The following is a 14,270-nucleotide window of genomic DNA, read 5'->3' as shown; positions in this document are numbered from 1 at the left end:
TTAAAAAGAAACTAAGTAGGATTCCATTGTATATACATAACACAAATTTCTCAGCCACTCACCTATTGCTGGGATACTTAGGTTGCTTCCAGGTTTTAGCTATTACAAATTGTGCTGCTGTGAACATAGGTGTATACAGATCTCTTTAGAGGGGTGTGTTTGTTTCCTTAGAGCATATCCCCAGGAGAGGATGATGGACCTAATTTGGGGTTAAGAGTGATTTGCACGTACATCCCTTGGTGAGATTAGAAATTGTATCCATGTGTCAACAACTGTACTGTAAATCATTAATCTCCCAATACATAAAAATATAATAATAAATAAATATTATAAAAATGTGCTTGTTATCCACATTTTATTCTAAAGGATTTTTAAAATTGATGCCTTCAAGGCAGGCAAACAGCTTACTCGAATAGTGTGCCTGTCTTGTCATGTGCATGACCCAGGCTTGAACTGAGCTTCCAGCACATTAGAGAAAGTTTCTGTGCGGTGGTGTCTCCCCCAGTGTCTCTGTCTGTTTCTACCTGAAAAAGTCATCCTAGAGTATTGAAGCCTTAGCAAAAAAAGAAAAACAAAACAAAACAAAACAAAAACGTGTGACTTCAAAAAATGCTTGACAAAGAGATAGGCTATGGCACAAAGCCCCACTCCCCACCTGCAGGGGTCACTTTATGGACAGTAAAGCAGTGCTGCAGGTCTCTCTCTTTCTCTTTTCCCCCTTTCCTCTCATTTTCTCTTTGTCTCTATCTTAAAGAGGAAAAGAAGAAGGAGAAGGAGGAGAAGGTGGAAGTGGAAAGAAGCAATGGCTGTCAGGAGTGGTAGATTCATCTTGCAGGCACTGAGCCCCACTGATAGATAACCTTGTTGCTAACTGAGAAAGAACGATGCCTGACAACAATGTAAAGGAGGAATCTGCAGCTCCCTAGAATAGAATGCATACCAAGCGTTTTATTTCCTTTGTAACATGGATAACTAAGTCTATGTGAAAAATTAACCCTGCTTCTTATTTCTGAGACTCAGGCAGTAGAATGCAGTCAGAGTCTGGAGGAGCAGGTATCGAGGAGTCACACCTGATCATGCTGCAGCTTCGAGCCTTGAAGCAACTACAGAACTTAGCTGTCAAGACTCATCTCGCCCCCTAAGTTTCTGCTTCACTGTTGTAACTCCCACCTGCACCAGGTGCTCAGCTCTGCCTCCTTCGGCTTTGTGTTCCTGCTTTTTGCAGTCTGGGATTTAGCAGTGGTTCCAAACTTGGCTGCACAGTGGAATTACGTGGAAAGCTTCAAAATATACAAATGACTGGGTCTCAGCCCCAGAGCCTAATTTATTTGGCTTGGGGTGCAGTCTGACTGCTGGGATTTTTTCCAAGCTCCCCGGGTGACTTGAATATGCAGTTAAGGTGGAGAATGACTTATCCTAGCCTTCTTCAACCTTTTCCAGCTTTCTGTGTATCCACTGAGGGTTTTCCTCTAGTTCTTCATGCTCACTTTCATCCACGAGGAATAGAAGAGATGATAAATGGTGACATCCACAAGATCATTACATGGAAAACGCAAAATCCTCAGTCCAGAGAGAGCAAGGACATAGAGGATTCACACACCTAACTTTGGTAGCACAGCCAAATCTAAGAATATAAAGCTTTTTTGTGAGAACAAAGAGGAAAGGCACTCTTTATAATAGCTTTAGGATTCATACACCTGGGAGCACTAAACAGTGATTAAAATGCAGTCGGATTAAACTCGGGTGGCAGAGGGCAGTGCAAACACAATGCAAGCGTAGTTTCACAGCAGAATGCACTTTCAAATGCTTAGGCAGGCATTCGTCCGTCCTCTTACCTCTCGTTGCTGCTGGTTCAAATTATGAGAATTTCTTTGGCAAAGGGCAATTGTCTCTACCATGGTACCTTCAACATCCTTCAGTGAGGGAACTTCTTTGGTGTCTAGATTCAGAGAAATTGGTAACAACAGTTAAGGTTTCACAACTGACAATCTCAGAGCTCCTGTAACAGACTTTTTCTTTGCGTAGTTTCCGTTTTCTAGAACTACGTAAAACCTGATGCTGAGGGCTAGTAGGTTAAAAGTGGGTCATTCTGTGCAATCGTTTTCAATATACATGTTTGACATTTGTAGGATGTGTAAAGCATACCACAGATGCCAGTAGGGTCTAGCTACAGAAAAAAAAAATCCTTATTTATGTAAGTGTACATTAGTTAGCAGAGAAATCACCATTCACCTTTCCTCCTCTACCTGTCCTTTCTTCAGTTATTTCTCAAGTATAGGTATCCCCCAAGATAATATCAGCGGCCCTTCTCTTTTCACTGTTTCTATTTTCATTTCCAAACCAAGTTATTAGAACCATCACTCTAAGTTGACCAGTTTATGAATCTTCACTGACGCCTTCCTCACTTTCATTCACGTTCAAACAAATTGATGACTTTGCTGATTCTTTGTCCATGCTCTCACATCCTCTCTACTTTTACTCCAGATTAGTTCTTCATTGTGCTATTTATATAGAGTGCTGCAGTAGCTTCTTAGTTAGATGTTTGCCCCATTTGATACTGTCCCTAGAGACAACAAGGCTGATGTATGAGGTCCAGGGTGGTGGCTCAGTGGTGGAGCACAGGCCTTCCATGCATGAGGGACGGCCTGGTTTCCCAGAAACACCTAAGAGAGCAACAGAGACAAAACCACTGGAACAATGGAGGGTGGAGTTGTGCTTTGTTTGTCTCCTTCCTTCCTTCTTCTCACTCTCAAAAACAAATGGGGGAGGCTCAGAGGTAAAGTGCGTGCCTCCCATGTGTGAGGTCCTGGGTTTGATCAGTGGCACTGCAGTAAAAAATAGCTGAAGAGGGGGGCCAGGTGGTAGCACAGTGTGTTAAGCACACATGGCACAAAGCAAAAGGACTGATATAAGGATCCCGGTTCAAGCCCCTGGCTTCCCATCTGCAGGTGGGTCACTTCATAGTCGGTGTCGATGAAGCAGGTCTACAGATTATCTATCTTTCTCTCCCCCTCTCTCTTGATTTCTCTCTGTCCTATCCAACAACAGCAGCAGCAATGGCAACAGTAACAACAAGGGCAGCAAGGACATCAACAAGGGCAACACAATGGGAAAAAATGCCCTCCAGGAGCAGTGGATTCGTAGTGCAGGCACTGAGCCCCAGCGATAACCCTGGAGGCAAAAAAAAAAAAAAAAAGAAAGAAAGAAAAGAAAGAAAAGGAGAGAAAACTCAAGTCTAAACATATCAGTTCCGTCCACAGAAACTGCTTGAGACTTATAAATCTTTGAGGTGGAGGAGGAAGAGGATGGGGAAGAGAAAAAGAGGAGGAAGGGAGCAAGGTAGAAGACTGGGAGGAAGAGGAGGATGAAGACTGAGAATAGGAGAGGGAGGGGTGGGGGAAAAGCGGAGTGTCTAACTCGGGCCCTAAATAAGGCTTCTGGCTCATCTCTTCACCCTCTATCCTTGCAGTGCCAGACCATTTCCTACTCACTGGGATCACCAGCCAGGCACTTTCATATTCTTGTCTCCTTACCCCAGAAGGCCTTTTTCCTTGCTGTTGCCTAGCAAACTTTAATGCATTGCTCCACTTTTCCTTCAAAGGTCATGCTTTCTACAAAGACAGCTTTAACCCATCAATTTTAAACAGTTCCCTGTTTTCTCTATCCACAATCTTTTGCCACACTCACTGATCCTGTTCTTCATACCTGCATTCAAGTTTCTCCTTATGCATCACAAAGCTGCAGTTCTTTGGTTGAGAACTATTCAGGCCATCTGTGTATGACCCATAGAATTACCCTGTGATGGGAGTCGGGCTGTAGCGCAGCGGGTTAAGCGCAGGTGGCGCAAAGCACAAGGACCGGCATAAGGATCCCGGTTCGAACCCCGGCTCCCCACCTGCAGGGGAGTCGCTTCACAGGCGGTGAAGCAGGTCTGCAGGGGTCTGCCTTTCTCTCCTCCTCTCTGTCTTCCCCTCCTCTCTCCATTTCTCTCTGTCCTATCCAACAACGACGACAACAACAATAATAACTACAACAATAAAAAAAACAAGGGCAACAAAAGGGAATAAATAAATAAAATAAAAAAGAATTGCCCTGTGATTAGCAAAGTCTCCAAAATTCTTAAGCACACTGAGAACACTGAGTATGAAATCAAATGAGAGACATGAAGACTATTGCTAAGAATTTCTCTTCACTGGAGTTCAAAGAACTGGAATTCATTGCTTCTCGAGATAACCATCTGCAAATCACTGTAGTGATTCTCGGAAAACAAGTCTTTACTTTTCCCTTAATTGTTCATGTATTGTTTGCAAAAAGTGCTCTTATAGTGTCAAAGAAAAATAAAAATATATAACCAACCTAAGATACAAAATTATCAATAAATATTGACTATTATAAAAGCAGTTAAATGCTTAGCAAGACTAATTATGGAAAACTCAATTAAGTGTTTACTGAGATTACAAAAAAGATCAGCCAATAATCAGGATAAAGCAAAGACTATCACACAAGACTAAACTCTTGAAAAACAGAAACATTATGTACAAAGAATGAGGGTTACAAGGAAGGTATTCAGGCCAAAGGACCCAAGGAAAGATCGGGTGTTAAGGAAGTAGGATTCTAAAAACCACATTACCCAGTGATTCTCTGAATTTCTGAAAATGCCAAGCAATAAGTAAAGAGCTTAAGGGTGGAGGTAGACAGCATAATGATTATGCAAAGAAACTCTCGTGTCTAAGGCTCTGAAGTCTCAGCTCTAACTCCCCACACCACCATAAACCAGAGCTGAGCAGTGCTCTGGTACAGGGAGAAAAAAAGAAGGAAAGGCTCTGAAGAGGTATTTCCCGAAAAATGATACAGATGTGACCAGTAAACATGAAAAGATGCTCAACAACACTGACCACTAGGGAAATGCAAATCAAAACCTCAATAAGATGCCAATTCATTCACATCAGGATGTCTCCTAACAAGTAAACACAAATTTGGGCTGCACGGATAGAACAACAGGTGTCACTAGACTTCGTGCCTGTGGTTCCCTGTTCAATCTTTGATGCTATCACTAGCTGGAGCTATAAAATGCATTTATATCAAATGGAGTGGTTAAAACAAGGAGTAGAATTCTGACAGGTATTATAATGTGGATAAATACTGAAGCGATTATAAGCTAGACACAAAAGAACAAATACTACTACGATTGCTGGGCCACCTAGAATCACCAAGTTCATAGGGCCTGAAAGTAGAATGCTGATTGTCAACAGCTGAGGGAGGAGGAGGAGGAGGGAATTGGTGACAGAGTTATGGAGCTGGGAGGCAAGCATCCATGAAGGCATTACTGCCACCAAACCACACACTTTACAAGCTCTGATCTGCAGGTGCCTGGGCACAGGACAGTGAGTTTTAGGACATTAGTTCTGCACCTCATTTATACATACCTAAATGTCAGTCCAGAAATATAACATCAAGAAAAGAATCGCAATCAACATGTCCATCTCCAGGAAAGTGACTTAGGAGACCTTCTGCATCGGCATAGCCATAAATCCAGCCAGTCAAAGCCACCAGGTTCCAGATGATACCATGACTCCAACCTGACTTCCTTGGGCAGACGGCCCTACCAACATGTCCTGGAGCCCTGCCTCCCCAGAGCCCTGCCCCACTAGGGAAAGAGAGAGACAGGCTGGGGGTATGGATCCACCTGTCAATGCCCATGTTCAGTGGAGAAACAATTACAGAAGCCAGGCCTTCCACCTTCTGCACCCCATAATGATCCTGGGTCCACACTCCCAGAGGGATAAAGAATAGGAAAGCTATCAAGGGAAGGGATGGGATATGGAGCTCTGGGGATGGGCATTATGTGGAAATGTACCCCTCTTACCCTACAGTCTTGTCAATATTTCCATTTCACAAATAAAAATTTAATATATATATATAAAAGAAAAGAATCAGTGAGGAGTGCCCTATTCTCTTTTCTTTAAAACCATTAACCCCTACCCAATGAGGGCTATAGGTCAACCTGTCAATGCCCATGTCCAGCAGAGAAGCAACTACAGAAGCCAAAACGTCCACCCTCTGCACCCCCAAATGATCTTTGGTCCATACTCCCAGAGGGATAAAGAATAGGGAAATTTCTAATGGAGGGGAGGGGATACGGAACTCAGGTAGTGAGAACTGTATGGAATTATAACCCTCTTATACCACAATCTCATCAATAATTATTAAATCACTAATAAAGAAATTATATTTTAAAAAACCATTGACAATGTCATAAGGCCACAGTTTGTGATTTTTCTAGTATAATCCTTTGATAATAAGCTAAAATCAAGATGCAAATGGAAATGAATAACTGTCATGCAAAACAATGTAATAATTACTACTAATCAGAACAGTTTATTAGCTGACTTTTAAGACATGGGGCAGCTGGGAAAACTTGTAATCACATGAAACCACTTACTTTCATCTTGATGTGTGAGTTCTTGAAGCTTGCTCTGTAGTCTCTGCGAAGTAAAGACAAGGCAGCACATCAAGAAAACTCTTCATATTTTCAATCCACCCAACATCTGAATGAACATTTTTATAGGTAAAAGACCCCAAGAAACAACAAGGTTATAAGGAATAGTCCATTACTTTCAGGCCGAACATTTTTGTATATAGAAAAAGCAGCACTGAGAGGAGCCCCAAATAGCAGGTACCACTTCTGCCCCACTCCTGCTCCTGTTATAACAGCAGGGCACCATTAGTGTCATTCTTAGGCTCAGTGATGAGAATTAAGAGGTACTGATGCTTTGGATATGAACGAAAATCCATACTAAGCTATGAGAAAGAGAGGTGAATGGGAATAAAAAGGACACAAGCCCATGCCCAAAGTGCAGGACACAAGGGTGAGAGCTGTATCTCCGAACTGCAGCTGGAGTGTCTACTTTTTCTAGACACTGAATTCTAGATCCTTGGATATATACCCTGAACTAATATCCCAAACTGCCCCCCCCAATGTTGGGGTATTATTGTGTGTGTGTGACATTACTCTTTGTTTTGACTTTTTCATTCTGTTTAGTTGGGGGGGGGGGAGAGATAGAGATAGAGAGAGATATCACGGCATCAGCCCACCACCGAGCTTCCCTTGGTGCTGTGATGCTGGGGCTGGAGCCCTTAGCCTTGTACATGGTAAAATACATGCTCTATTGGGTGAGCTCTTACCAGCTAAGGCTCTTAAATATGCATTAAAGACATCCTTAATATCTCCTTTTTACCCGAATGTGTTCACCTGTTTTGGCCTTAACAATGACCACACAGAACACTTTATACACATAAATGGGGATAGCTTTAAGACTAAAGTCTATTCCTAGATAGGATGACAATATTTTAAAACTGATATAACATTTAACAACTATTTGGATGGCTACTATCAAGAACAAAAAGAAAATACACGAGGGAGTCGGGCTGTAGCGCAGCGGGTTAAGCGCAGGTGGCGCAAAGCACAAGGACCGGCATAAGGATCCCGGTTCGAGCCCGGCACCCCACCTGCAGGGGAGTCGCTTCACAGGCGGTGAAGCAGGTCTGCAGGTGTCTATCTTTCTCTCCTCCTCTCTGTCTTCCCCTCCTCTCTCCATTTCTCTCTGTCCTATCTAACAACGACAACAACAATAATAACTACAACAATAAACAACAAGGGCAACAAAAGGGAATAAATAAAATATTTAAAAAATAAAAAAAAAATTTAAAAAAAAAAAGAAAATACACGAAGTTGAGGAAATCAAGTTAGAATCCTTGTGTACTGCCGGTAGAAATGTAAAATGATACCACTGCTGTGTAAAAGAGTATGTAAATTGCTCCAAAAAATAAAAATGAATTGTTACTTCATCCAGAAATCTTTCTTTTGGGTGAGAACTGGAAGCAAAACTTGAAAAGATATTTGTATACCTGAATTCATGCAGCATTATTCACAACAGCTAAAAGGTGGAAGCAACCCAAGTGCTTCTCAACAAATTGGTAGAAACACGTGTGACCTCTGACATAAAATAGACTATTATTTAACTTTTAAAAGGAATGAAGGGGGAGCTGGGCGGTAGCACAGCAGGTTAAGTGCACATGGCGCAAAGCACAAGGACCTGAGTAAGCACCTCGGTTCAAGCCCCTGGCTTCTCACCTGCAGGGGGGTTGCTTCATAAGCGGTGAAGCAGGTCTGCAGGTGTCTATCTTTCTCTTCCCATCTCTTTTTTCCCCTCCTCTCTCCATTTCTCTCTGTCCTCTCCAACAACAGCAAAAACAATGGCAACAAAATGGAAATAAATGACCACAGGAGCAGTGAATTTATAGTGCAGGCACCAAGCCCTAGCAAAAAAAAAAGAATCAAAGTCTGACAATAATGTAGACCAATCTTAAAAATACCATGCCTAGTGTAACAAGGTAGTCATAAAGGGCAAACGATGTGTGAGGGCACAACCTAAGGGGCCCTACAGTCAGAAAGTAGCACGGTGGTTGCCAAAGGTTGCAGGTGGGAGCAGTGGGAACAGAGAGCTGTCTTAAGAGAGGAGGGTTTTCAGTTGGAAAGTTGACAACATTCTAGAAATGGATGGTGATGATGGTTGCAAAACAATGTGCACATACTTAATGCTAATGAAATGGCTTATGTTATAAACACAACAAAAGATGGATAAACATTAGTTTTGAAAAACTGATCATTTGCTATTGGTGATGAAGTGGAGTGACTAAATCTCTCATTGGTGAGAAGAAAAATGGTACAACCACTTTGAAAAAGAGCTCTATTGACTTCTATAGAAGTAACTCTATAAATATTAAAATAAATAAGTAAAAATCAAAACTAAACTTGTATCTACCATGTGACCCAATAATTCCACTGACTCCAAGGAAATAAACACATTTGCACACAAAAGTGATGGTATTAGTTTTGTTCTTAGTACTCTATGTCCAGAAGGAGTCTAGCAGTCGATCAATAGGAGAAAAGAAAAACCATTTGTACATTTAAATGCTACTCAGTGCTATAAGGAACACAATATCGATAAATACATTTGCAGAGAAAAACCTTAAAGACATCATGCCAGATTAAAGAATAAGTACACAACAGCACTTTCTGGGTCTGTTAGAGGGGATGAGCAAAAAATTTAAAACAAATTTAATGTGGCTATCTCAGGGAGAAATGAGAGTAAGAACTGACTATGGAGGAGAATGAGGGAAATTTCTGGAGTGAAGGTAAAGTTCTCTGTTAAGGATTAAGTTTAACCAGGCTAACACATTTTCAAAACTCACCCAAAATGTACTTAAAAGATTGTACATTTTGTCACATGTAAATTTTAAGTAAAATAAAATATCAGGAATTTGGGGGTCTAGTCAATGATCTGTGTCAAAAAACTATTTAGAGATAAGGAGGCTAGAGACAGCTCACCTGGCCGAGTGTCTGCCTTAGCATGCCTGAGGCCTAGGTGTAAACCTGGCATCACTTGGGAGCAACATGGGTGGCACTGTGGGAGCTCCATGCACAGTGGAGCAGTGCTAAGGAGTCTCCTCTCTTTCTCTGTGTCTTTCCCTCTGTCTCTCAAAAAATAGAGTGAACATGTACTAGATTAGTGCAACTTTCCTTGAAGTACAGGCAACTAAGACAGGAGACAGCTCACTCAGAAGAGCACACACCTTACTAAGTGCACAGTCCTGAGTTAGAGTCTGGCACCATGTGGGAGCCCTCGTGCATGGTACTAGGGTAGCTCCGTGGGTGGTGGAGTGGTGCTGTAATGTCTCTCTGTCCTCGTTGTAGCTCAGTATCCTCAGTATCTAAAATAAAATGAGAAGCTTCCCTGTAGCCCTACCAGCACTGCATCATATATGTATGGGGCTTGGGGCTCATTAGCGTAGAAAAGAAAAAAAAAGTTAAGGTCGGTAGGTAAAAACGTATACAATGTTATAATATGCCCATCATATCTTATCAAAAAAAGATGGATTGATAAATGAATAGAGAGACAGAAACTAAATAACAGTAGAATGTTACCGTTAGCATTATTAAGAAGGCACCATGGACATCTCCTTTCTTTTCTAATAGATATGCAGTGACTTCCTGAAGCTGGTACTTTTGAGTAATCTAGCAAAGAAGAAAAAGAGAAAGGCTTTTGCTTACAAGATTTGAGTGAGATAAGTTTTATATCCAAAGTTGAGAAAGCCAACAAAGAATAAGTAAGGAGTCTATACTTTAGTAGCAGGCTACTCGCAAGTTTAATATGCTATATTTTCTAGTGTACTACCAGCCCACTTAACAGTCCCATCTGCATCACTACTTGATGTTTGATGTCTTTTCCACATCAGTGCTGATTTCAGATTTCCAGTTTTCTTAGTTTTTCTAACATGGATGCCATTGATGGCTCATGACAGTGAATACTGTTCCGTGTTTTTCTCTGAATTACCTATTCATACCATCTAACTATTTGCTCGAGTTTCTACCCTTACCGACTTCTAGGAGTCCTTTCAAATTTCAGGATCTCTGGTCCCTCGCAATGCTTTATGTCATGTAGATATCTTCAGCCCCACTACTGTGCCCTGTCTTTTAGAGCAGCTTTTCTGTGTCTTCCATTTTACCACTTATTTCCTGTATGTTTGTGTGTAAGTCTATTTCCTTTTCTACTGTGGCAGCATAAAGAATATCCTCGTACATGACTTTAACAGCTTAGCTTTTTACATTAGATTTAAGACTCATGTGGGACTTATATTTGCAAAAAGATCAAAAGAGGGGTTTATTTATATATTTCTCCCATATTGATGGCTAATGTCCATGTGGCATTTTACTGTACTTTCTAACTATTTTGAAATGCCATTGGACTAGTACCAAACTCACGGTAACGTGCATATCCAGAGGCCCCAAGAAAGTGTTTTGATACAGAACTTTTAATGTATGTTGCTTTATGTCAGCATGAACCAGCATGAATCTTTTTTTCATTAAAAAAGGTTCCACACTTTTTTTTTTTTTTTAATGACAATCATGTTTTTTCTAGGAGTACTGGCAATTTACTGAGTAACTAGGAAAAGTCCACTCTTGTCTTCTCTACATTACTGGGTTTTACCTGAATAGTTTCTTCTAGACGGTAGGACTCAAGGACTTGCAAAGTTTCTATGACTTGGCTTGGGTTGAACTGACACAACAGCTCAATGAACTGTTCTGTAACAGAGGGAGATATTTGTAGCAATTCTTGATTTATATGAAAACCTTCCCTAAAAATTTAAAAGACAGGAGAGTAGCATTACTTACTTACATCTGAATTTTTGGCAAAACGCACATTACATTAAAACCAAGATGGTCTCTGGTCAGATAAAATTGTGAGTTAAATTTCTATTTTACATAGGTTATTAAAGTGATGTGAATAGTATACCAGGGGCATTCTAAACCACAACATTTACTAGTTTATACTGACTAATACAGTAGCCAGCATTCAGTGGATGTCCTATTACATGTTATTATTATTTAAAAATGTTATTGATTGATTGATTCTTATTTGTAAAATGGAAACAGTGACAAAACCATAGGGCAAGAGGGGTACAACTCCACACAATTCCCCCCATCAGAATTCCTTATCTCATCCCCTCCCCTGATAGCTTTCCTATTCTTTAACCCTCTGGAGTATGGACCCAGGGTCCTACTACATCTTTCCCAGCGTTATAGCATTGCTTTAAAAGAAAAAAAGATGACCTAGTCTAGTTTAAATAATTTGATCTATGAGTAACTATACAAAACAAATCATCTTCCAATCTAAACAGCTGTCCCTACCTTAATTCCCTTATAGCACCTATTACATCATGCTGTCGCTTATCTGTCTTCCCTAAAAACTTACAAACTCAGTGAATATAGACACCAGTTATCCCCTCACTTATGAGTTTGCAAAGCCACAACAGTTCTTTCCTCTCATGTACTAAAGAATATGCTTTTAGGGAGTCGGGCAGTGGCGCAGCAGGTTAAGCGCACGTGGCGCACAGTGCAAGGACCGGCATAAGGATCCCGGTTCGAGCCCCCGGCTCCCCACCTGCAGGGGAGTCCCTTCACAGGTGGTGAAGCAGGTCTGCAGGTGTCTGTGTTTCTCTATCCCTCTCTGTCTTCCCCTCCTCTCTCTATTTCTCTCTGTCCTATCCAACAACAACATCAATAACCACAACAATGTTAAATAGCAAGGGCAACAAAAGGGAAAATAAATAAATATTTAAAAAAAAAGAATGTTTTTAGTGGGCTCTGTTTAAAAAAAGTTGATAGTAGGATGTAGAATATTCATGTTGCTTTATATGTTGACTGCTAAAAAACAAATCTACTTTTCAGGATGCCTACACAACAAAAATTGTGGTATTCATTTTATCACAGTGGACACTCTACAAAATCAACTGCTTCTGACTAGAGATTCAAGAATCATCATCTTAAGTGCTACACATGATGGAAGGCTGAGAAACTGTACCACGTGACCACCTTATAAGTCATTACTTCTCTAACAAAACAATAAAAAAAAAGAAATCATCTTTTTAGCTAGATTTCACTTCAGAATTCCTCCACTAGAGCGCCTTAAATAAAGGATTGTCTAGGCAGGGTTAAGAAGATACAAGAAATGATCGATTGCTAGGGAGACTAACCTTCTGAAGAAAGGCTAAGGCACATGATTTAAAGCAACACTTCACAGTATTTTTCATTATTGTGGCACACAGAAAATGGCAGTATATGTATGGCTGCTCAAAGTGAAAAAAGAATGCCCTGGGTGCCCCAAGGGTTGAATGCATCATTCTCAAAACACATCTACATCCATGTGCACCAACAGGCTCAGAGGAGACCGCTGGACTCCAGGGAGAATGATCAGGGCGTTCTGAATACCCTTTACATGGTGGTAAATAGCACTCCACTCTTATTTTTATTTACTTATTATTTAAATAGGAAAGGGCTTCAGTTACAGAAGGAGGAACTGTATTTAGGCAAAGAAAATTTTTCCTTTGTCTAAAGTTAAGGGTTTTGTGATACTCAATCTTAACCAGAGGTTAGGTGAGGAACTCAACAAGCTTTGCTGCTCAAGGCTTTCAGTGTTTGCTGATGTGTTAACTTAGTATAAATCTTAAAATTTGTCATATATTCCAAAGAGCAATAACAACAACAACAACAACAACAACAAAATCCTAAGTGTATTTATTGACTGCCATCAATGTTACTAGGAGACTGGCTGTTCTCTATGGAGACTAACACCTTGGTTTTTATCAAGTAACTTGGAAATGACATCTCTGAGTGTCTGAGTCTCTCACTTTATTATAAACTCTTGAGTTATGCCTGTCCTGTTCTCAAAGAGCAGGCAGGTGTTCAGCACAGGTACACTGAATTCAACAGAACTGACTAGAAAATGGAGGAAATAGGGGATCAAATGGAAGGATAAGAAGCACAAGACTTGGGTGTATAACAAAAGATAAAGCTTGGGGAAAAAAATCCTGTGGGAAAATTTCACATGGAGATAATAGAAACAGAACATGATAAACCTGTAGACACGATCTTTTTCCATGTATTAATAATATCAAGGCCATGTCTTTTTAAAAATAATTTTTTATTGGTGATTTAATAATGATTGACAAGATTGTGGTATAAGAGGGGTACAATTCCATACAATTCCCCAAACCAGAGTTTCATATCCTCTCCTCTCCACTGGAAGTTTCCCTATTCTTTTTTTTTTTCATTGTGAATTTTATTTTTTTAATTTTTATTTATAAAAAGGGAATACTGACAAAAAGCATACGGTAAGAGGGGTACAACTCCACATAATTCCCCCCACCAGAGCTCCATATCCCATCCCCTCCCTTGATAGCTTCCTTATTCTTTATCCCTCTGGGAGTATGGACTCAGGGTCATTATGGGGTGCAGAAGTACTGGCTTGTGTAATAGCTTCCCTGCTGAACATGGGCACTGACAGGTCAGTCCATACTCCCAGCCTGTTTTATTTATTTATTTATTCATGAGAAAGATAGGAGAGAGAGAAAGAACCAGACATCACTCTGGTACATGTGCTGCCAGGGACTGAACTCAGGACTTCATGGTTGAGAATCTAATGCTTTATCCACTGTGCCATCTCCCAGACCACAAGTTTTCCTATTCTTTATCCCTCTGGGAGTGTGGACCAAAGATGTTTATGGGGTGCAGAAGGTGGGAAGTCTAAGGCTATGTCTTATATATTGTCTGTCAGACTTCTATTAATCTGCCTTATAAATGCAAGACTATGAATCAAATTAAGCTTAGACATCAGCATCTGCTGATGAATCATAGTATTTAATTCTTT

The 14,270-nt window shown here is 40.6% G+C and overlaps 1 protein-coding gene across 2 annotated transcripts in view; it reads right to left on the bottom strand.

Annotated features, from left to right (window-relative positions):
• Positions 1 to 14,270, bottom strand: part of VPS8 (VPS8 subunit of CORVET complex) — a 208,117-nt gene that overhangs the window by 62,060 nt on the left and 131,787 nt on the right. For both annotated transcript variants that reach the window (XM_060172095.1, XM_060172094.1), the window contains 4 exons: positions 11,052 to 11,199; positions 9,989 to 10,078; positions 6,443 to 6,485; positions 1,836 to 1,939 (listed from right to left, as the gene is read on the bottom strand). In XM_060172095.1, coding sequence (XP_060028078.1) covers positions 1,836 to 1,939; positions 6,443 to 6,485; positions 9,989 to 10,078; positions 11,052 to 11,199 — 385 coding nt within the window. The remainder of the gene's footprint in view (positions 1 to 1,835; positions 1,940 to 6,442; positions 6,486 to 9,988; positions 10,079 to 11,051; positions 11,200 to 14,270) is intronic.

This window comes from Erinaceus europaeus, chromosome 14, assembly GCF_950295315.1.
Source record: "Erinaceus europaeus chromosome 14, mEriEur2.1, whole genome shotgun sequence".
Taxonomy (NCBI): Eukaryota; Metazoa; Chordata; class Mammalia; order Eulipotyphla; family Erinaceidae; genus Erinaceus; species Erinaceus europaeus.
Note: the sequence above shows the minus strand (reverse complement) of the source record. Positions and strands in the feature narration are given on the sequence as shown.